The sequence below is a fragment of the Urocitellus parryii genome, chromosome 13, assembly GCF_045843805.1.
Source record: "Urocitellus parryii isolate mUroPar1 chromosome 13, mUroPar1.hap1, whole genome shotgun sequence".
Lineage (NCBI taxonomy): Eukaryota > Metazoa > Chordata > Mammalia > Rodentia > Sciuridae > Urocitellus > Urocitellus parryii.
In genome coordinates, this window is record NC_135543.1 from 52,525,342 (window position 1) to 52,550,186 (window position 24,845).

The 24,845-nt window shown below is 39.2% G+C and overlaps 1 protein-coding gene and 1 non-coding gene across 11 annotated transcripts in view; both read right to left on the reverse strand.

Moving 5' to 3' along the window:
- Dlgap1 (DLG associated protein 1) overlaps positions 1–24,845 on the reverse strand; it is a 358,523-nt gene that overhangs the window by 175,619 nt on the left and 158,059 nt on the right. For all 10 annotated transcript variants that reach the window (XM_026394509.2, XM_026394510.2, XM_026394508.2 and 7 more), the window contains one exon: positions 18,213–18,453. In XM_026394509.2, coding sequence (XP_026250294.2) covers positions 18,213–18,453 — 241 coding nt within the window. The remainder of the gene's footprint in view (positions 1–18,212; positions 18,454–24,845) is intronic.
- Trnas-gga (transfer RNA serine (anticodon GGA)) lies at positions 22,881–22,952 on the reverse strand. The gene has a single exon. It is a non-coding gene; the product is annotated as a tRNA-Ser (tRNA).

Here is a 24,845-nt window from a genome sequence, read left to right on the forward strand (position 1 = left end):
ACGGAACCCATGCAGAAAATTGGCTGCGCTGACGGTGGCTGGGGACAAGACATAAAACCCATCTGATAGTGATTGGGTGGTTTCAGGATGTTCAGTGAGGGTGCCGCTGTAGTTTGCATCTGAAATGTTCCCCAAAGCCCCACGGATTAAAGACTTGGCCCCCAGCTCCACTGGGAGATGGTGGAGCCCCTGAGAGACGGGGCCTACTTGGAGGAATTTGGTCATGGGGAATGATGCATCCTTAAAGGTGCACCCTGACTCTTCCTGACTCTCCTTTGGCTTCCTATATAAAGTCAAGTAGCTCCTCTACCTCACACTTCAGCCACGTCATACTGTGCTGCCACAGGCCCAGAGAAGTGGGGCCAAGTGACCATGGACTAAAAACTCTGAAACTGTGAGCCAAAACAAACCTTGCCTCCTGTTTATTTGATTACCTCAGGTATTTTGTCACAGTGACAGAAAGCTGAATTACACAGGTGTGAGAAAGGAATGTAAGGTCTACCCTCCACATCTGTAGATTCAACTAACAGCAGATAGAAAATTAAAAAAAAAAATAATCTGTTCTGAACATTATTCCCTAAACAATACAGTATAAGGGCTATTTACATAGCATTAACAATGTATGAAGTATAATAAGTAATCAAGACTCGATGGAAAGTACACGGGAGCGCTGGGCATGGTGGTGCACTCCTGTAATCCCAGTGGCTTGGGAGGCTGAGGCAGGAAGATTGCGAGTTCAAAGCCAGCCTTAGCAATTTAATGAGTCACTTAGCAACTCAGTGAGACCCTGTCTCTAATAAATTATAAAAAAAGGGCTGGGGATGTGGCTCAGTGGTTAAGCACTCCTGGGTTCAATCCCCATTAGCCCACCACCCTCCAAAAAATGTACATGGGAATACAGGTCATGTGCAAATACTACAGCAATCTATATAAAGGATGTGAGCATCCACGGATTTTGGTACATGAGCAGGGTCTGGAAACCATCTCCTGAAGATGGCAGACTACTGGGTTCAGCATGGGTCCTAAAACACAATGTCTGAGTCCTGATTAGAGGTCTTTTTAGTAAATTCACACTGGATCCAGAGGTGGGGGTGGGTGGGGGGGATAACCAGTTCATGGTTAGAAGTTTTGGGGTTTATTCCTATTCTTTCCTGAAGGCCGGGGTTGCAAACCCAGAATGAACATTTACTGAATGCGCGTCTCACTGCACTCCCTGTTCTCTCAGTTCCTCCTGAGAACTGCACACTCAGCTCACCTTTACTTATGGACCCTCCAGAAGAGGAAGAAGACAAGCTGGTCTGCGGTCTGGCCACTGTGGTCCCCAGCAGTCCTGGACTTTGGGAGCATGGGCAGTGTCCCTGTGGGGCTTGGCTCTTGGCAGCTCGTCTGTCTCGGCCTGATCCTTCCTGCTAGGAAGGCAGGCTGCTGTACTTGGAATGGTGCCCATGGCACTCTGGGTTCCCACTGGAAAGTCTACTTGGGCTCATGCATCTCACCTGTACTTGCTAACTCTCACCAGGCTCTTTGAACAGTGTTTCATGAAGTTATTAAACCTTTGTTATTAAGAGGTGATACCTTCCCAAGATATTATTTTTTTCCAAGTAAAATTTGGAGCAGGCTCACTAAAGAAAAGTGGGGTATCAAATGGAGGGTAGGCTGACAAGGCCTTGTCAATCACAGACTGCCTCTTGAAACACTGCTTGAAATTGTAGGGGCTCCAGCAATGTATGGGAAGACAAAGGAAAGAACAAATTATAGTTCAAATGCTTAATTTCCCATGTTTTGCAGTTTGCAAGACTATACATTCAGGCAGGTGCATCCAAAATAGAAGCAATTTTGCCTACAACTGAATCATTTTACTCCTGATCAACTCAGTTTGAAATCAGAACTCATAAAAAGGTGAAGCAGTCCTGCTGATATTATTCTTTAAGGAATTATCCTGCAGGTATGCTGTGTAGATGGGGTGGGATAAGGTGAATATTTGCAAGTGATCCTGTAGTGGTATTTAAAGCTCAATATGGCTTGGATATGGTCTGAGCTTGACCCCTAAGGGTTCATGTGTTGGAAGTTTTGTCCGCTGTGTGTGATGATGTGAGGGATGGTGAGACCTTTAAGATATAGGGTCTAATGGGAGGTCACAGGGGGAACTGTCCTAGGAAGGAACTGACACATTCTGATGGGACATTGGTTAGTTGTTAGGAGAGATTTTTTTTTTCTTTCTTTTTGGTATTTGGGATTGAACCCAGGAGTGTTTAACCACTGAGCCACATCCCCCATGGAATGTGAGAAAGGATCTCACTAGTTGCTGAGACTGATTTTGAACTTGGAATCCTTCTGCCTCTGCCTCCTGTGCTGCTGGGATTATGGGGGTGTACTACCACACTCTTTATTATTAAAGAGTGAGCCAGGTGGGTGTAGTGGCTCATGCCTGTAATCCCAGCAGCTTGGGAGGCAGAGGCAGGAGGATTCCAAGTTCAAAGTCAGCCTCAGCAATTTAGTGAGGCCCTAAGCAATTTAGTGAGACCCTGTTTCTAAATAAAAAAATAGAAAAGGACTGGAGATGTGACTCAGTGGTTAAGTGCCCGTGGGTCAATCCCTGGTACCTAAAATCAATCAATCAATCAATCAATCAGGAGCAAGCCTGTCCCTGAATAGCTCTCTGGATTCTTATCTTACCATGTGATCTCTCCTGTGTGCAGAGGCTCCTTCCATTGTGCTGGTAGCCACTACAAAGTCCTCACCAGAGCTTAGCTGATGCTGGTGTCATGCCTGTAAACCTCTAGAACTGTGAGCTAAACAGACCTCTTTTCTCCATAAAGTACCCAGCCTCAGGTATTTCACTATCATGATGGAAAATAAAATAATACAAAGCTGCTTCTATTGTCTTTAATTAATCCTTCTTAAACAATATCTTGGTACAAAAAAAATCAAACACTAGCTTTGGGAGATCTATATATACAAGACAGAACCCGAACCCCTAACAAGTACAATTGGGGTTAATTTTGAAACAAGACAATTCTAATGATTCTCCTTCTCCCAGCCTCTTCCTCATTGTACATGGCTTTATCGTGTGACACTGCCTTTTCTAGAACATGAAATGGGCTCTGAAACTTACACAAGCTGATATTAACCATACAGCTGAGAAGATGAGAAACAAGGAATAAGAATGAGGACAGGGTCAATCCAAGCCTAGCGGAGCTGAAGGCCTGTGAACACATTACTCAGACAGCTGGCATTTCTGCAGTAATTGGAAAGATCTGTCAGATTGGGGGAGGCTTTCATCTAAAAGGGGAGATGAATAAAGGTTACCGGAGTTTGTTAGTAGTTAAAAGTATGAGTATGTGCAAATTGCCTTTAGGATAAAGTGAAGGCATATGGTATGGGTTAGAAGCAGACTTGGTGGTGGTGGTGGTGGTGGGGAGAGATAATAAGTAGCAAATGGATGAGTGATGTTTTTGCTTAAAGTTCTATTCTCAGAACTTGCTTGAAGTCTTCCACCTGATCCCAGCCTCCGTGCACTGTAAGAATCCAGTGATCCTACCTCTGGTATGAAGTGCCACACTTGTGCATTATAAAAACATGCCATTTGTGAGACACAGTCCCCAGGAAAGCCTGGTGTGTTGCAGTGGGGGTCCACAGTTTGACGGTCATGGATCCAAATGCCTATTTCATTAATGCTTGGGTTATTTGTGCCTATTTTCCAGCCTATGGCATATGTGGAAGTGAGAGAAAATGAACATATGGGAAATCCAAAAATAAAAATGTTTTGAAGATGATTTACCATTGCAAACTATATAGGAAAACATAGGCAACCAAGCGGGGACAATATCAAGATTGTGCCCTATTCTGAAATGTCCAAATGATCTGGAGGTGTGACGCTAACATCTGAAATAGCTGCTGCGGCTTCTTCTTTTTTCCTTTTGGTGCTGGGACTGAAATAGCTTTTTAAGAAAGAATTTTATCTGAGTACCACAGGTTTCTTAATTTCATTAAAAAAAACCCCATAATTTTGTTTGAGAACTAATTTGAGGGGAGAGAGGGGTGTCCTGTTCTTTAATATAATCCTATTAAGATTTTCTTTGGAAGCAAAGCAAAACCATGCATGACTTTTTTAAAAAAAATAGTCTAGGGACTTTCCATTATGCAACTAAAATGACAAAGAGTAATTTTTTTTTTTTAAAGATCATTACAAACCACAGGAAGGCTTGAATAATCAGTTGTTTCTCAAGCCTCACCAAAGGTTGTGTATGAATGCACGTAGCTACAACTCCAGAAGTGGATGAAAGTACAAGCTCAGAAGGGGATGACTCTCGTTTGGATCTGGAATGTTCTCCAAAGGCCCATCTGTTCAAAGTGTCGCCCCCAGGTTGGCATTACTGGGAGGTGGTAGAAACTTTTGGAAGTGGAGCCTAATGGGGAGGTTGTTAGGTTATTGAGAGCAAGACCTCAGAGGGAAGAGTGGAACCTCAACTCCTTTCTCTCCCTCTCTTTCACTTGTCATCCATGAGGGGAGTGGTTTTGCTCTGCTGTATACTGCTGCCATGATGTACTGCCTTGCCATGACCCCAAACAATGGGGACAACTGATCAGAGACTGAAACCTCTGAAGTTGTAAGTCCAAATAAACCTTTTCTCTCTAGAAGTTGATTATCTCAGGTAATCACTGTTACAGTGACAGAAAACTGACTAACACAGGGATGGAGGAACAACCCCCGAAGGAAGGCTCTGGATTAACCCACACAATGATCATTACTGGCAAAATCCTAAAGCACCAGGCCAGAACTAAACTGGTTTGCTCATCATCTTTGATTGAAATCCTCCTGTTGCCCACATTCAGCTCGACTGCAAAAACAACAGGTTCAAAAGTATTAACTGATGTGATGTATGTGGATTTGAAAATTCAGTACACAACACAGCAGATGCAGTTTAAAAAAAAATTCTCTTAGATGAAGGTTTCATGATGCTTCTAAAATGACTTGTCCTATAAGATACAGTTGAGAACAAGAGTCTACAGCAGGGAACTCTATGAAAAGAGGGACAGCAATTGATGGTTTCTGGGGTCTGATTCATGCCATGCTCTCTCAAACACAGAATTCTAAAAGAACACATGGCAGAAAAGAGAAAACTGGTTAGCACCACCATTTTGCTTTTCTTAAAATTTCCCCTGGAGCTATTGGAAGGGGTGAGAAATGGCCAAGTGACCTTGGATTCTCTCTGGAAAAGAATAAAGAAAAGATAGTGATGGGGGGGGGGAAGAAAAGTCCAGAATGAGGCTCGAGAAGGAGAAAGCATTTGCAGCAAAGACATCACCAGTTAACCCTGGAACACCATTTCCACCAGAGACCACAGAGTGCTGCACTAAGATTTAAAGGTTTCCCCAAAACATGGCCCCTTGTTTTCTTCCTTTGACACACATCACGAAGCAAGGCTTCTTAGCCCATTTTTGGTGCAGATTTGTCAACTGTACTTTCTTAATGAATAACGATGCTCATGATTGCCTCTCTGCTCCCCACAGTTCCACTCAACGTTCACTTTTTCTATTTTCAAAGGAGTTCCCCCTTTCTGAAAAACACAGGTGGCCTACACTATTATATCACATCATGACTGTGGCAGAGACCTTTCTTCTCACCACAATTGCTTGGGAGGTTTTTCCGGCTGGAATACAGGTAAAGTTGAGAGTGGGCCTCTGAGTGCTAAGCTTTTGTTAGAATGAGAACTACAAAGAGATGGATTTATGTTTTTAAGATGCCAGAAGCTGGTTTGGATGTAGCTTTATTCCTTTGTCCTAAACTCCCTTCTCCCCTCAAACCACCTGCAACTGTGGTTGGAAAATTAATTGCTTCTGACATGTGAAGGGGAAAAAAAAAAAAAACCTCTTAAAATAAATCTATAAAAACCTCAACGGCTACCACTATGAGAGTGGAGGGGACAAAGAAAAGGATCTTTGAAATTTTTTATTTTTTTTTTTAAGAATTCTTTCCTACGAAGGAGATTTTTACATACTTAGGTAAATAACAATAACAAAGAAGTGTCTTTTTAGGGATCACTTTTAATTAACCTGTTCAACCTCGGAACCCAAGAGACCTCACTTAATGAAGAAAACCAAGAGAAAGCTGCGAGTGTGGTGCATGCCTGTAATCCCAGCGACTTGGGAGGCTCAAACAGGAGGATGGCAAGTTGAGGCTGCTTGGGCAACTTATCAAGACTCTCTCTCAAAATAAAATATGAAAAGGGCCAGGAATATAGCTCTGTGGTAAAGTGCCCTTGGGACCAATTCCCAGTACTGAAAAAGAAAAAAAAAAAGATAATTTGTTCCTTAAAATGATATGGGGGTGAATGTGACCATCCCACTCTCTGTAGAAACAAAATGGTTTATTTTTGGCTGCATGAGGAAAAAAAGTAAAGAACATTCTGTTTTTGTGGAGAAGTTGGAGTCACCCCAGAAACCTACAGCACTTATTGGAGCAGCAAATTTCCTGGGGGAATCTTACATTTCATTTGTCAAGTCACAAATACCTATGGACAAATCTTATATAGGAGAACAGTGGGTTTGTGTTGAGATGGCCAGGGGCCAGACCTTTGCAAAGCTGTTAATTAAATGGTACTGAAGCTCTTTAACCTGTTATTGGGTCACAAGGAAGTAGAAGACCTACAAGAGTAGCAGAAGTGTCAAGACTGCTACAGGCCAAAGTCAAGTGCTTTGTTCCCTTCACTAAAGCAATTTAGAAATCTTGAGGGTTTTGGAGATAGAGCTTTCTCTCCTTGCTCCTTCTTTCCTTTCCTTTCCTTTTCCTTCCTTCTCTCCTTCTCCCTCTCCTGTGACCCCCCATCCCCCGCTCTCTCTCTTTTCTCTTTTTGAGAAATGGATCTTGCTGTGTTGTCCAGGCTGGTCTCAAAGGATGATTTTACCTCAGCCTCCTGAGAGCTGAAGACTTCAGGCACATACCATCACGCCTGGCTTTTATTTCCCTTTCTTCCAGATGGACAGATCTTCATATTTCAGATCACTCATAATTTTTTAAAAATGAATTTAACCTTTAATTAATTAATTAAATAATTTTTATGTGGTGCTGAGGATCGAACCCAGGGCCTCACCCGTGCTAGGCAAGCGCTTTACCACTGAGCCACAACCCCATCCCCTCAGATCACTCATTTTTAAGCAGAAAAAGAGCTGTTTTACTTGGTGTCCTTTTTATCTGATTTACACGAACATTCCTTTGATTTGAAGAGATATGGTGAATGTGCTATCAATAAAATTGGAAAAGATATCGGTGTAGCTGCCATTTGATTCAACAAACACAGGGCAATTTCATAACTAAATAAATACAGAAATTAGTCTGGTATTAGTATTATTTTTTAAAAAAACTTGTTTTAGTTATAGTTGGATATAATACCTTTATTTTATTTATTTATTTTTTATGTGGTGCTGAGGATCGAACCCAGGGCCTCGCATGTGCTAGGTGAGTGCTCTACCACTGAGCCCCAGCCCCAGCCCCAGCCCCAGCCCTTAGTATTATTTTTGAAAGACAAGATGTAGTCTATTAAAGTTCTGATCGACTGTGTGAAGCTTCTAGGTTATTGGAAGGATAATAGATGCTGCTGTCCTTGAGGATCCTTTGTCTTCCTCTTTCCTTAAATATCAAGATTGTTGAGTTTTTGTTTTGCTTTTGTGCCACAGCAGCTGGATTTTTTTTTTAAACCAAATATACTGTTTGGCCCATAGGGGGCAGGATGGTAGGAAGATAACCCCTCTGAGAAGAGGCCCTGGGCTTGGAAGGCAGCACCTAATACAATACTGGCTGGTCTTCCATTTGTGAATGTCCATGTGAACACTGGGTCATGTTAGGTGGAACTTCTCTAGAACTACAAAAATGTGAAAAAATCATTTTTTTTTTTTTTTTGCATTCAGCAGGCAGACAATGTCATAAAAGATAAAACAGTATCTGTCTATCCACACCCTCTTCTAAGAAAACCACCCTGCTCAAAGCCCCCAGTGAGAGAGTTGTGGCCAATTTGTGTCACTGGCATCTGAACAGGTGAAGAGAAGGAGGGTGGGTGTGTGAGTCAGCTTTTCCTCTCTGGGACCAAAATACCTGGCAAGAACATCTTAGAGGAGGAGGAGAAGTTTATTTTGGGGTCACAGTTTCAGAGGTTCAGTCCCTGGATGACTGGATCCATTGCTCTGGGTTCAAGATGAGGCAGACCATCATGGCGGAAGGATGTGGTAGAGGATGGCAGCTATGAAGTAGAGGGAGAGAGGAGAAGGGGCTAAAGGGAAGAAGACTCCTGACAGGGCACACCTGTGATCCCCCTTCTCCAGTCACGCCCCACCTGCCTACAGTTTAACACTCAGTCCTTACACACCAGGACGCACTGATTAGTTTACAGCTCCCATCATCTAGCATTTCACCTTTGAACATTCTTGTATCGACACAGTAGCTTTCAGGGGACACCTCATATCCAAACCATGACAGTGGGCAAGAAAACGTAGCCATAGAAATAATGGCTGCCAATTTTCCAAATTTAGCAAAAAATAGGGGTAAGTACAATATAACACAGTACAGTAATATAATAGACTTTCCTTCTCTGAAACGTTCTAAATTATATTTGACATTTGAAGAAAAAAGTATGTGATGTGGCTTTTTAACAGAGAGATATAGGAATATTTAAGATAATTATACATAAATGGTAGAGGGCAAAGGGACTCTAAGGGAGGTAAGGTTTCTATATTTTATTCAAACTCGAAAAATGTGTACTCTAGCATATCTTTATGGTGATGTATCTTTTCTTTTTTTTTTTTTTACCTTTCATTGTAGTGGTGGTTACAGGAATCTAGGAATAAATTACAAACTCTTCATGCACATTATACCAAAGTTTTCCTGATTTTGATATTGTATGATATCAAGATGCAATGTTAGGTAAAACCAGGTGAAAGTTACAAGGAACTCTCTGTACCCCTTTATACTATCTGTGCAAAATAAATACATAGTTATTTCTAAATAAAGAGTTAAGAGAAAAAGATAATAAAAAGAAATTCCATGAAAATTATAAATGCATGTATTGTCTCATGATTCTCTGGCCATAATCAGCATTTTAAGAGAGAAAATTTCTTTGTGGGAGTGAAAATACGTAATAGATTGTTAGATGGAAGAGAAAATTGAGGGATGGTTTTAAAGAGACAGGATTGTTATCATACCCTCAAATTCAAGATGAGCCTCTGTCTTGATCACATCTGATGCCCCTTGTCAGGGCCATCTCTCTCTCTAAAGCATTAAACTGGTTAAGCAATATTAATTTTAATGATACTATATATCTCCTTGAAACTATAAAATATTCTAGGGATAAAAACTAATTAAATTTGGGGTTGTGGCTCAGTGACAAAGCATTTGCCTAGCATGTGTGAGGCAGTGAGTTCCATCCTTAACACTGTATACAAATAAACAAATAAAATAAAGGTATGCTATCCATTTAAAAATATATACTAAAAAACCACTCAACTGTGTGCCTTAAATGTTTAAAGCTATGGCATATAAATAATATCTCAATAAAATTGTTTTTAAAAAAACTAAACTAGGGCTGGGTTGTGGCTCAGCGGTAGAGTGCTTGCCTAGCATGTGCGGGGCCCTGGTTTTGATCCCCAGCACCACATAAAAATAAATAAAATCAAGGTATTGTGTCCAACTACAACTAAAAAAATAAATACATATTTAAAAAAATCTAAACCAAAAACTAATTAAATTTTGATAATGTGTCAAATCTTTAGAGGCAGCTTGAACTAGTTTTTTTTATGTTAAATTAGAAGCTATTAGAAGTTGTATTCTCAATAATACTGATAATTGGAATTAAAAAGTAGAAAAAGTGATAAAAGTTCCTTTATGTGTTGGCAGAATTTGTGTGTCAGTAGGGCACCAGAAGATGCCACAGAAAGCTTTCAGTGTTAACTGTTACATGATCATTAATTTGTCTTTTGATTAAATGTAAGAATGTTTCAAATGTCAATAGAGGAGAATCCTGATACTATTCATTTAGTGAGGTGTGGGGTGGGGGGGGGCTCGTTTTTTAATCAAGAATACCTGGCAGTAGTAAAGGTTTTCTCTGGTAGCATGATAGAAAGTTATGGTAGAAGAAATAGATGGAAATACGAGACCTCAGGTCTTAAAGTTACTAACTGGAGCTAAATAATGTTGTTACCAAAGTGGCTTTAGAAGGTTGTCAAACTTCCAGAATGAGCTGGAATGAATATGGTTGGTTTTCAACTTTGTTCTATTAACATTCAATATGAACTGGACCAGATGACTCTGGACATCTGAAGGCTGTTAAAAATGATAGTTTTTTTTTTCTTTAACATTATTAAACAATGTCAATGTAGGCACCGTAAAAGTAAAAAAAAAAAAAAAAAAGTGAAGTTTTAGATCCTATGATTTTATCTCCCTTATTTTTTTTCCAGAAATATCCCATATAATAAATATTCACATTTAAGAAGACTGATTTTCTAAACATTTGTGTTTTCTGATTGACCTTTTTTGACTGGGTTACTTCATGTCTTTACTTTGCAGCTCAATAAAGAGACCTGTCAGGTCAGGATTAAATTACTGTAGGACCTTTTTATTTTTTAAACTTAATCCAAGGGCAGAGATCTCGGACCATTTCATTAGCCACGAAACAGATTTTGCCACCTGCTTAGTTTACACATGAGTTGGCAAAAATTCTTTTCTTCATTGACTACCATCTGACAACTCCATGATGAGATCAAGGGGTTGGATATTTGATCTTTTAAATCCATCATAATGTCAAGATGAGAAAGTGTAATATGAAATTTTAAACCCAAAGAGTATTTTCTTTTCATAGTTTTTTTCTTTCTTTATTTAAATTTCTATCTTTTTTTTTTGCCTCCAATTCAGTTTTAAATCTTTATTTCACAGACCAACCAATATGAGAGACCATGTCAATAATATGTGAATAAAGCACTGTTTTTATAAGGGAGAGGCTTCCAAGAATTTTTAAGGAAAATACAGATTTCCAATATGGCAGGAACAAAATGGATATTTATGAGGAAAGAATGAAAGAAAAATCTTTGGGCCACTCACACCAGAAATGAAGTTGCATTAAATTATTTCAGAGCATATCATACTTCTAAAAACATTTATTGATAGTTATAGAAATAATTTAAGAGCCTTCTCTGTTCTTACTAGCTATGGAACTTGGTCAAGTTGTATGAATTTTTTTGGGTTTTGTGGCACTGGGGATTGAACACAGGGCCTTGTATATGCAAGGCAAGCATTCTACCCACTGAGCTATGTCCCCAGCCCTAAACTCCTTTTAAAAAAAATTTTAAATTTGTTTTAATTAGTTATACATGACAGTAGAATGCATTTATGCACTTTGATATATCATACATAAATGGGATATAATTTCTCATTTTTCCAAGTGTACATGTTGCAGAATCATATAATTTTTTCCCATTTGATGAAGAAGATAATATCACATACATGTCACAGAGTATTCAGTTGGATTACATGAGATCATCTATGCTGTTGGCTCATAATGCAGAGAGTAAATAGTGAGTGCTCAAAGGTTAGCTACTATCCTTATTATTAAACTAAGTCAGACTGAGAGATTTAAAATCAAAGCCAAGGTGGAGGCGTTTTAGTTTGTAACTTACACATTGCTTTCTTATTTTGTTTGAACCTCACACCAACTCTATAGGATGCTATACCAGAAACCCTTGGGGCCCCTTCACAATTTGCCATGTGATAACCATCATTGGGTAAAGGTGGCTCCCTGGCCCCTTAAGGTGTTTGGACTGCATTTTTTTTTTTTTAAATAAGGAAATGGATTTGGGTTGAAGTGAGGAACTAAAGGGGCATTAAATATATATATATATAATTTGATGTTGATGGACCTTAATTTTATTCATTTATTTATATGCAGTGTTGAAAATTGAACCCAGTACATCACACATACTAGGCAAGCACTCTACCACTGAGCCACAACCCCAGCCCTGGACTGCATTTTTAAGATGCCATTTCCATACTTCAAAACAAGCTGGGGTTGATGAAAGCAGATGGTATCCTTCAGATTTTAAACTTGGTTCGATGCCTGATGGAACTTTCGAATTTTTAGGACTTTATAATATCACTGAAGAATCCCATCTCAAGTTCTCCATAGCCAGGAAAAGTTAAAAGCAATTTATCACTGTCAGATTTTTTTTTTTCAGATATAAAAGCAGACAAGGACAAGTTGCCCTACAAGAGAAGTAGATCATACCACAAATCTTGCTCTCTCTCTTTCTGTCTGAGCCTCTCAGGGTGGGGTAAATGGATGTCACCAGTTCTACTTAGAGAGATTCAAAAAAGAAAACTTCATTAGCAGAGAGGGACAAGGCATCGGGCCAGGCAATATCCAGAAATGTTTTACTTGATTTTTATCTTGAATGGAAAACAAAGGTGCTTTGTTTCAAAGGCTTCTGATTGATATCTATCCCTTGGACTTCTAATTCTTTTCCTCATTGCTTTATTAAAAGGACCTATTAATTAACTTAGCACCTGGTGGAAAGAAGTGAGCTTTCTCTGAACTCTGAAGTCTCCAAAAAATGGTCAATAAAGCTGGTAAGAGAAGCAGCACTGTAATCTCATGTTACACATGAAGAAATTGAAATTTGACTAACTTTATAATCAGGCAATAAAAAATGTGTGGAGCAGAGACTCAAAGGAGCAAAGGACTGGTTGCTGGAGAGCTGGGTTTTTTATTTCAACTTTGTCTCCAATGAGATTCTGATTATCTACTCCCGTCCCCTTCTCTCTCCCCCTCGTTCTGGGGATTGAATCCAGAGCCTCCTGCATGCTTAGTTTCATTACCTTAAATGGGTTCAATGGATTAGGTGGGTATAGCAAACTTTTTCTGTGAAGGACCAGGTAATGAACATTTTTGGTTTTCTGGGTCATTTATTTTCTACAGCAACTATTCCACTTGCTAAAATCTGCCATAGACAGTATTCGAACAAATGGGTGTGACTGCGTGCCAATTAGACTTTATTGAAAAAACCAGGAAATGCATTGGGTACTTTGCAGATCTCTGGACTAGATGATGTAGAAGTTTCTTCTACAGCATATATTTTAGAATTCAACTTGTTTTAATGAACTGCTTTTAGATATTGAGCAAGATGAATAAATATATATGGGGGAACTGTCAGGGATGGGAGAATGTGGGAAGAATATATCTCGATTTAGAGGAAAATATGATTTCTACTGTTGGAACAACCAAACTGCATATATGGCTGTAACTGTGGTCCCAGGTTTATGCCAAGAAGGGCAAACTGTTGACTCCCTGGCTGGACAACACTGGTGCTCTCCCACAGTGTACTATGCCCTAGGTCCTTGCTCTCCTTCTTCAAGGGCTGCATGAAGGAACCCAGTTCAATCCATCATCTTTATAGAGGTTCCCCTAATTAGGAAATGACAGACCACACAGGTCAACCTTCAGCAGCAATAACAGTGTGGCCAATGAACCTACATATTCTTTCTACTTTTTATAAAGAATTTTTATTGCTATATAAAGCGTCTTTGAAAAGCCTATAATTCAAAGTGAAGACTTTTCTCAAAAAGACCCAAGAATCATACTCTCATGAGAGTTGGCTATTTCTGTGAGAGTATTATTTTTATTCAGATGTTCTATTGGATCTAAAGTCATAAAAGCAGTAAGTGCTTATTTTTGAAAATCTTCCTCTCATTAGCCGTGATGGTACATGCCTATAATCCCAGTGGCTCAGGAGGCTGAGGCAGGAGGGTTGTGAGTTCAAAGCTAGCCTTAGCAATTTAGTGAGGCACTAAGCAACTTCATGAGAACCTGTCTCTAAATCAAAACTAAAAAGGGCTGGGGATGTGGTTCAGTGGTTAAGCACCCTTGGGTTCAATCCCTGGTACAAAAACAAAATAAAACAAACAAACAAACAAACAAACAAACAAAAAACCAACCTTCCTCTCCTATTCCCTCCAACCCTCTCCACTTACTACTGGTTAGTAAGGTGTCTTTTCTGATTGCTTTTTGTATATACTTATAAGTGTGTGTCTCCATCTTTCTGGGTACATGTCTTCTTAAAACCATGGTACAATATTTCTGCCTGTTTATGCTACTGGTATCACTAGATGCCAATCTGCCTAGCTACAACATGATAATGCTTTTGATAAATCCTAGAAAATGTTCAGCATAGGAAGCAAAAAAGAAAGCTCACCCTTAAACTGATATCACTGCCTTAGTATATTCTATAAGGGGCAGACTTAATCCAGTACTCCGAAGTGGGAGTCTGGTTTTATTTTGGGCTCCTAAGTTCTACTCTTACCTAAAATACTCAGAGGACTGAGGCAAAGGTGCATATTTTCCATGTTCATGTGGATAATTGCCCAATTTTTTTTCCATTTCACTTTCCTACAGTAGCTCTCATCTGAATCTACGGTGCTTCATGTAAAAACTTGTTGAAACTTTGTATCTGCTGACCAACCTCTCCCCAGCTCTGTGTCCCCACTACCCTTCCTAGTCTCTATTTTGCTCTCAACTTCTATGAGATCAACTGTTTTGGACCCCACACATGAGTGGGATCATGCAGTATTTCTTTCTCTGGGCCTGGCATATTTCACTGAACACACATAGGAGGAACCAGTTCTGGAATTCTGTTGTACCCGGGGTGATTATAACTGGTGAAAAACAATGTGTTACATATTTCAAAATAGATAGAAGAGAGGATTTTTAATATCCTCATCATAAAGAACTGGTATATTTTGGAGGTGATAAAGATGCTAGTTGCCCTGATTGAGCACTACACAGTGTACATGTGTATATCACACTGTATACCCTATCAATATGTACAGTTATTATGTATGTATTGATTAAAAGAATAAAACTTATTAAAAAAACTTATTGAATCTGTTAGATGGAGGAAGATCTGGGTCATTGAAATAGATTACAGATTGCGAAAAATAGATGCTATTATAGATAAGCCAAGAAGTCAATAAATCAAAGGAAACATAGCAATCAGTCACTCCCTCACTCTTTCCTAATTTGTCTCCATTGCTGGAGATGTCTCTGTTGATCCTCAATCTCCTGCTAATAATCCTCTAGAAGATCCCTGTTGCCTCTTAGAGCTGAGCCTATCTTTAGACTCTCATGTGGCATCAGACTCTTCTGCAGACTTTGTGATTTCAGGTTGCTAATATGAACAAAGACTGGAAGAGAAAGGCTTAATAGTACACTGTGTTAAAAATTTCAACAGTTAGAATGAGCTGACAAAAAAATCCAGGTCATAGAGTGTGGATTGTGGGAAAAGTTGTACCAAAAACAACACTTGAAGAAAAATGAAGATTTTTTTTTTTTCAGAACGCGGGCAAGTTTGGGAAAAAAATGAATCTGTTATGAATATCCAAGAATAATAAGCATAGGAAGAGAAGCAAAAGGAGAACCCGCCAAGTCCTGCTTTATCTAAACGCATACCTCACCTGTGTACTTAGGCAAGATCAGTAATTAGAGCAACACCGTTTCCTGATTTCCACAGGTGAGTGTGTTCTTTCAAGTCTGTGATGCAGAGACTATGAAAGGTGAGAGTGAATTTTTAAAATTTCACTCCTAAATATCTGATAGGCTACTTGGAATCTACCATAATGGTTGAGTACTTAAACTATTTATTTTTCCATGACTGTAAAAATTACATTTCACAATGTTTAGTTTGATGATTAAGAGCCAAGTCAAGAGCTGTCTTGTGTAAAAATCTGGCATGTTATCCCTCACCCTCCCACCCCAAGGGGCAAGTCACGTCTTCCTGACTTACATCCTTGCAGGAGTCGCTGAGCCTGGAGCTTTCCTACTCAGAAAGCAGCAAGGGGAGGTGGCCCAGTACTTAGGACAAGACTCAAGGGACCCAAAGAGGAGAGGGTAGAGTTTCCTCCATGTGGTTTTTATTCACTTCTCCTTGTTTGGGGTGTTCTCCCACATAGAGCCTCTAGATAAAGCTTCTCAGATTCAATTCAGATTCTAAATGGAACAACACAGGACACCCTCCCAGGCCCGGGACTCATCTCTTTCTCTGATAGGTCTTTGCTGGATTTTAGCACAGATACAAACACTCCAAACACTTTTGTTGTATATGTATTTCCCATCCACGATTTGAGGTATACTACAAAATTATTATTTTTGGTACCAGGGATTGAATCAGGGGCACTCGACCACTGAGCCACATCCCCAGCCCTATTTTATATTTTATTTAGAGACAGGGTCTCGCTGAGTTGCTTAGCACCTCTCCATTGCTGAGGCTGGCTCTGAATTTGTGATCCTCCTGTCTCAGCCTCCCGAGCTGCTGGGATTACAGGCGTGTGCCACCGTGCCCAGCTCAAAATTATTGACTATCTGAAGTTAGAATTTAACTAAGTGACCCAGATTTTGTTTGGCCACCCTGTTGTCTGAACTCTAGGAGACTCTAGAGTATCTGGGAAGGGTCTTAGGTCCAGAGTTGTGAGTGTGTGAAAGCCGGGGGAGTAAGAACTGATACATGAAATACAAGTAAAATCGCCCCTTAATAACACAAATACAAAACCCTCTGAGAGGTGAACAGGGCAAAGCCATTCAGTCTTTCACCACTTGATCTCCAACACCATTCCCGGAGGAAGCAGGAATGAGCCAGTGATCCTTCCCTTACAAACTGCTCTCCTGAGGGTGCCCCTTGGCATTCAGGCTCTGCATTTTTTTTTTTTTTTTTGTATTTAAGGACCCATTTCAGCTGGCAGACAGTGAGATCATTATAGAGAGGAATAGACCAGACACTGGGGAAAGGTTGGCGGGATGGGGACACCAAAAGACACAGAGCAGACCATCGAAGCTACATGTACTGCATGAATGCAAACACACACATAAATATGCCCGTGGTTGATTTTTTTTCTTGAAACATTTTTCCTCTTTGTAAATAAGTTTTATGTAATTTGTTAATGTGATCTGTGACTGTTTTTGGAGTATTTCCCAATGAGCAGGAATGGACATCCATTATCTTGGATCTGGAGGTGGCCAGCGAGGATCACAGCTTCTGAGCTTGCACAAATGTCTAGAAACATCCCTTTTCCTAACACCGAGGTCTTTGTTTGCAGTGGTCAAATATGAACTCCTTTCATTTAACCTCTAATGCTTTAAAAAATGTCCTACCTCAGTCCTACATTTCTAGATAGTAGGATTTTTAACTTAAGTTTGAGGACCTATTATTGCTCAAGCCTGCAAAAGTTCTAGGCTGAATCATAATTATTGGTATTGAATTATTGGTATTTGATGCACCTAGAACTAAAACTGAATATCACAGGCTTTTCTTTCTAATTTATTCATCATTTTTAAAATCTTGACTCCAAGTTTGATGATCTTGGGGATTTACTCTATTTGAATTATGCTGAATTTAATCAGAAAGTTAAATCTGGTTAAGAGGGAGAGATTTTCTTCTTGGAACACAATTGTTTTTATTTGTATCATCATACCCTGCTCAAGGCTGCATTACTATGCAGGTTCCAGTGTCGTGGAAAATATTTAAGCTTTTCTGTGCCTCTGTACCTAAAAATCTACTGATAAAAATACAACTAAAATGCATAAACCTAAATACAATTTAGCGGGTTAAGGAGCTATTATTTACATGATAGAAGATGAGATAACTCTGCTTTTGGTTATAACTCATAAAGCATTAAATTAATATTAGTGACCCCACCATTTCTTCCTTTTCTCTTCACTGTGACATTTTAGGTCTTTGGTGATAGCCACTTTGTGGTTATCTTGGAATAATATAAAGAAATCTAACAATAAAAAAAAAAGAAATCTAATTCTGTGATGCACAAGAAGCAGGGTATCTGATTCATTTAGAGTCACAGCCCTAAAAGTCAGAGCCTTCTTATTGAGAGTGGGAATCGGTTGGGATCCATTTCCTGGCTCCTGGGATGCTGTGCTGTCCCCACCTCATGGTGCCAGAGTTTTAGTTTCCTGGGTTGATCCCAGAGATGGGGATGGAGAGGGAGGGAGGTGTGTGGGTGTGGTCAGAGGTGGGGGTAGAAGCAGGTAGGGGAGCAAACCTTTTGTTTCCTGGGACATGGGTGGTATTTTCTTATTGGCACCTGTGTGTGACAACAGTGAGCGCACTGTCTTGGGGGACAGTTGTGCCCTAGCCTGAGGCCAGGCTGGCGGGGGCGCGGCCGGCTCACTCACCTGTGCTGCTTTGGATGGTCCTCACGGTGGTGGTGGTGCGCGGCGGGGAGGACGACCTCAGGGACACGCACTCGTCGTCCTGGGAGCAGCCCTTCTCGATGGCCCGCACGTAGCTGTGGCTCCGCATGCGGAAGCAGCCGGGCATGGGCAGGTCAAGCGCTTCCACCGCCTGCGACTCCAGCTCGCTGAACACGGATTCGCACACGGATTCGAACTGCCCGTTCACCTCCATTTCACTCACCTGCGAGCAGAGGGGCGGTAACACCTGGCGGTTAGTTCTCCACCTGGTGGAGGGCCGATCTCTCTGGGCATCTCCAAATTGAATTCCCAGTAGGAAAAGCAGCGTCTTATAGTATTCAACTCAAATGCATTTTATTTCTCGTGTGTGTGTGTGTGTGTGTGTGTGTGTGTGTGTGTGTGTGTGTAAGTAAATCTCCTCTCCCTTTGGTACCAGGGATTGAACCCAGGGGCACTCAACCACTGAGCCACATCCCCAGCCTTTTTCATTTTTGATTTTGAGACAGGCTCTTGCTAAATTGCTTAGGACCTCACTTAGTTGCTGAGGCTGGCTTTGATTTGGGATCCGCCTGCCTCAGCCTCCTGAGCCCCTGGGATTACAGGTGTGCGCTACTTATTTCCATTATATTACAGACTATAATTGAATGACACCTAGCTAATATGTTTGCCTTTTTTTTTTTTGTAGTTGTTGTTGTTATTTTTCTTTCCCTTGAGAGCTTTGTTTTTAGAATGCGAAGAAATTGGATCTGTGAAGCCTTTTCCAAAGCATTCTAAGATTAATTTCCTGATGTATAGTTTTCTCCCCTTTTTTTCTTTTCCTCTTTCCCTCCCTCCCTCCCTCTCTCCCTCCCCTTCCCTCCCTCCTTCCTCTCCCTCCCCCACCTTAGGAATGGACCCAGGGCTCCATGCATACTAAGCACCTGCTGTACCACTAAGCTATACCTCCAGCCCCTCCTTATTTATAAACGCGAATTTAGAGAGCAATTTTATTGGTCCACGGTCAGCTTTCATGTACTCCAGTGTTAACTTTTCAGTATGCACATTTTAGAGAGTAGTATTTTACTGTGCCTTTTGAAGTGACTGGTTCTCCAATAGTGTCAGTGTTGACGGAAGCTTAATTGAGTGCAAGTAATGGAAACATGCCCTATATATTCTCTGGCAAGATACATTCTGCATAAAAATAGGCTAAGCCCAGATATGTTAAAATCATGAAAAGCACTATCAAGATTTTGAAACTATTTACTGGTTTCAACTCTTTATAAAAAAGCTGAGATGGTCCACAAATTATTTATGAGTACTTTAAAAGCTCTTAGACATGAGCCCTCCCTCATCAGGGAATCAGTTTTTATTGATATTCCTCTGTATATAACTTGGGTTTGAGTACTGCTTGCAGAAAAAAAGGCCCTAACTAGATGTTCCAGCCAATATTTTACTTTGTAGCTGATTTTCTAGAGACTTGGAAGTAATTTTCATTTACCTTCCAGGACTTCTTGTCTCTATTTTTCCAAATATTGAATTTATATGGGTAATTGGGAATTTAATAGGTTAAACTATAATTCAGCTTAGGTCACATATGGAAAATGGTTTCAATTTTTCATTGTCTCCTCTTTTGTATTATCTGAAGATGTGCTTCAGTAATGGGTTATTTCTTTAGACTTCAAATAAAAGTGACCAATTACTTTAAGGCATATAAACAGAGACATGCATTTCTTGATGTCTTTACAACTTAAATATAGTACTTTCATATCCTCTAATTTGATTAAAATCACTGCATATTTTCAAGGAAAATAAACTCTATGCTTCCATATTAAAAATATATCTATATCTTTATCTGTATGTCTTTGTTCTTTAGGAAATACATGGGCATCCATTTAGAGGTAAAGAGATGGATATCTGCAACTGTCAAATGGAATGAGGGAAAGAAAGAATGGACAAGCCTTTAATATACACAGATACAGAAAACCATGTGGAATAAAGTATAACAACACAATCACAAAAAGTCAAGTATCCTGGGAACTGCTACCCAGATCAAGAAAGAGAATTTTTCCAGGCTACTGGAGCCCTCCACAGACCCCCTCCTCCTAATCAGAACTCCCACCTTCAACGATAACTACCATCCTGAGTTTTATTGCAAATGTCATTGTATTTCTTTACACTATTTTTACACAATTGTGTATCTTTAGACCCTAAGTTAAATCTTATCCACTGAAAAGAATCAGATCCATCTACCAATTCACCTTCAATATACATTTCTTTTGATTGTAACTTACCTGTTGAAGGATCTGTGTTCCTTGACTAGTATAGCTTCCCAGGTTTAGATTTTGCTAAATTTATATGTATGGTGGAATTTGGCATGTTCTGTTTTTTGTATTTCGAGAAAATTGTAAGCTGGATACAGAGACCTGATTTGACTCAGGTGGATTTTTTTTTTTGTGTGTGTGTTTTTGTGGTGCTGGGGATTGAACCCAGGGCTTTGTGCATAAGTGTCCGCTATAGGTCATGTGACAAAAGCTTGGTTGCAAGTCTGTGGCTCTTTTGGGAGGTGGTTGAACTTTTAAGAGGTGGGGCCTGGTGGGAGGAGGTAAGGTCACTGGCCCTTGAAGGAGAAATTGGGACTCCAGCTCCTTCTTTTGTCTGCTTTGATTCCTGGCTACTCTAAGTGAGCAGCTTCCTTGGTGACATGGTCCTTGCCACAATATTTTGCCACATCAAAGGTCCCAAAGCCTCGAAATCTGTAAGCTAACATAAACCTGTCTTCCTTCAAGTTGATTGATGTCAGATATTTATAACAGTAATGGGAAGTTGACTAACACAATACTTTAAATCCACTTTCTTAGTGAACTTAAATTTGTTCAATCTTTGACTAGTGGGAACCTAACATTGACTCAAAAGTCTTTGATCATGTGCTTGATATCTGCTGTGATTAGGTATTCCAAACTCATATCTTCTCTGCCCAGTTCTGGGATCCATATATTTCCCCCAAAAAACTTTTCTTTTTTTAAGTGGACCTGGTGTTACAAGAACAGAATCTGGGCACTAGGGAGATTCACTCTTATTAATCTCAGGCTTTTTCAGTGGACAGATCTAGGATACAAATCTATATAATTTAAATTCAGATTTCAATTTTTTTTAATATAACCTCTTCTATATTATATCTTTATATCCTTATATCTTTATTGAGCACTCAAGTTTTTAAGCACACAGGAGACGATGGAATTGGAATATTCTACAATTATTCCTTTGCTTTATTCCACAATTTTTACACAACCACCTCTGAATAACAATACCATCATTGTCCACATCTGATTATTGAAAGCAGTTAAAAATTATTTTGCATCTGCTCTCTCTGTTCTTTCCTCATTTTAAAATAGTTGTGCTGTGCACACTGTGACACCATATAAACCCACATGATGTCTCCTCTCCAGCCTTCACTTAGTTTTAATCCTAAAAATTTCTATGTATTTAATGTTTGTCATAAACTATGTCTGGTGGTTTTGATTGTCTAAATCTCATTGACAAGTAAATTGCCCAGGGTGGACTCACAGGAACAACATTCTGTGCATCCATACAACATTGTAACACGTTTCCCTGCCTTTTATATTTGAAAGTCAGTTTTTTTCTAGATATAAAAATCATTGGTTCATTTTATTCCCCCTGGAGTCTGTTAAAATGTTACCCCATATTCTGGTTTGAACCATTGTTAAAGAAACATTCTGATGGCAATTTCCTTTTCATTCTTTTTCCAGTCATTAGCTCTTTTTTATATAGAGGTTCAAAGTTGTTTTTAAAAATTACTTTTAGTGGGATTTTTAAAAACTAGAATATAATTTTACTAGAATATGTCCTAGTATTGATTATTTTGGGTGAATTCTCAAGGATGTAGTGTGTTCTTCCAATACGTAGTTTCAAGTCATCTTCTCATTTCAGGAACATTTTTGCACACACAAAAAAATTATTGCTTTGTGTTTAAGGGGCGAGAGTACAGCTCAGTGGTAGAGCACTTGCCTCGTGTAGGGAAGACCCTTGTGCTGCATTCCCAGCAGTGAAGGTCAACCACAGCAACAACAACAACAACAACAACAACAACAAAACAATGCTCTTGTTACTGGTTCTTTTCTTTTGCTTTGATTTTCTTCTTCAGGAGCTTCTATTGCCTGTACTTTTTTTTTGTGTGTGTGTGTGTGGGGGGCAGGTACAAGGGATTGAACCCAGGGGTGCTTATCCACTGAGCCACACCCCCAGCCATTTGTTTGTTTGTTTGTTTATTTATTTATTTATACTTAGAGATAGGGGCTCTCTGAGTTGCTAAGTGCCTTGCTAAATTGCTGAGGCTGGCTTTGAACTCATGATCCTCCTGCTTCAGCCTCTCTAGCTGCTGGGATTATAGGCATGTGCCACCACGCCTGGCTATTGTCTGTACTTTGATATTTGTCACTTTCTCTTGAATCCTTTATATCTCATTTATTTTTTATTTTTTTTGCAATGAACATCTTTTTCACTATTTATTTGCTTTAGTATTTCTTTTTCTCAGATGTGCTAATTCATAAGCTTTGCCCAAGGTTATTTTGGGTTTTATATACTTCCTTATTAATTTGTAGGAGTATTTTAAGCAACTAAAACATGAAGCCTTTCTATTTCTTTTCTTTTCTTTGGTGGTGCTGGGAATTGAACCCAGGGCCTCATGCTTTCCAGGCAAGCACTCTAAGACTGAGCTACATCTCCAGCCCTTAATCCTTTTTCTTAATGTGTCAAATATTTCTGGGCACATGGTAGGCACTACCTAAGTGTCAATATTATTTTGTGAGATAGTAGAGTGGAGAGAATGAGATAAACAAATTTCCAACTCTCTTGAGATTGAGTTTCATAAATTAAAAAGTGATATTCCTTATACTGTTGATGTAAATTAATGAGATAATATGCAAAGCTCCTAGCCTATATCAGGTAACCAATAAGTGGCAACTATTATATTTTATTTCCATTGTTTTTTTTTTTTTTTAGAGAGAGTGAGAGAGGGGGGAGAGAGAGAGAGAGAGAGAGAGAGAGAGAGAGAGAGAGAGAGAATTTTTAAATATTTATTTATTTTTTTTTAGTTCTCGGCGGACACAACATCTTTGTTGGTATGTGGTGCTGAGGATCGAACCCGGGCCGCACGCATGCCAGGCACGCATGCCAGGAGAGCGCACTACCGCTTGAGCCACATCCCCAGCCCCTCCATTGTTAATACTACTGAGAGTAGCAACAGTGTTGCCACCAAATAGTAGCAGGTACTGAAGTAATTAACCAGTTAGGAGTTGGAATACTTGGGTTTTCTGAAAGTTTCTGTAACTGTCTAGCTGTGTACCATAGGCAATCCATCTGGGTCTTTACTCTTACACACACACACACACACACACACACACTGAATAGATATTCTAAATCAAAAATCATAGGTAAATTGTGCTGGTTTTAATGCTAAGCACAAACCTCCCTAGGTATTACCTTAATTTTTTAAAAAAAATGATGCAGTAACACAACATGTTGCCGCATAAAATATATCTGTGGGCTTCTATTTTGATATTACAGATAAGGATACTAAGGATTTGGATATAAAATAAATTAAGGCATAAATTAATTTTGAAATGATGGCTGTTAAATGAAATAGTGTGTAAAACCCCAATATTCTATAATTCTTTATCAAATCTTACTTTATGTAACCCCTATTTTATTAGATGTATATTATAAAGTATAGAAAAGAGTAAACATGAAAAGATGCTATTTCTCCTTTATCATCCAAGCACAATTTTTGACTTCTTTAGATTATGAATGACAGAAACAATTTAATTATTCTTTGGCTTACAAAATTTTACTTTGATCCTGTGAGGAGTCTTTGATGATTAATATGTGAGGTTTTAAACAGAAATGGGATCTAACATACTTAAATTTGACACTATTCTAGCTTCTAATGATGTATACAAGAGCATATCTATAACATAATAAAAGCCAATAACTTTTTGAAAAGTCTAGATTATGTGTATGATTATATTGCTTCAAAGAGGAAACTATCTTCCTCTGAATAATGACAATACTTCATAGGAAATACTAAATTATCCTTAAAGTTTTAAAGATACATTACTAGAAAATTGAATACGGTGCTAGAAAAAGGATATGTCATTAGGATCCAATTAGGATGGCCCTTTTTTTTTTTCCTGTTCACTTAAGGCCATATGACTAGATCATGGAATTGCGCACTGACCTCACAGAGCATTAATGCTCTCCTGGGCCTGAGTGTGATTTGTTGATAACCTTACTAAGCTACCAATGGGAAGCAATATTGTCCCAAGGAACGTCAGAGCCACCCCACAACAGCAACACAGGCACAAAGTCCTGCTGGAGGAAATTATATGTTCCCTTGTTCTAAACATATTAAGGTTATGAAAATCATAAATGTGTATAAGTATTTTTTCCCAGAAAAATTTTAAACCCACTTATGCATTCTCCTTGTGTGATAGCTAAATTTATAGACTATTGTATAGTTCTCAAAAACTATGTGACCACTAGGCTGTGTAAAATAAAGATGCTTCAAGAAGTTTTAAATATTACAATATTTATTTATTGGAAATGAGGATAAAACAAGTC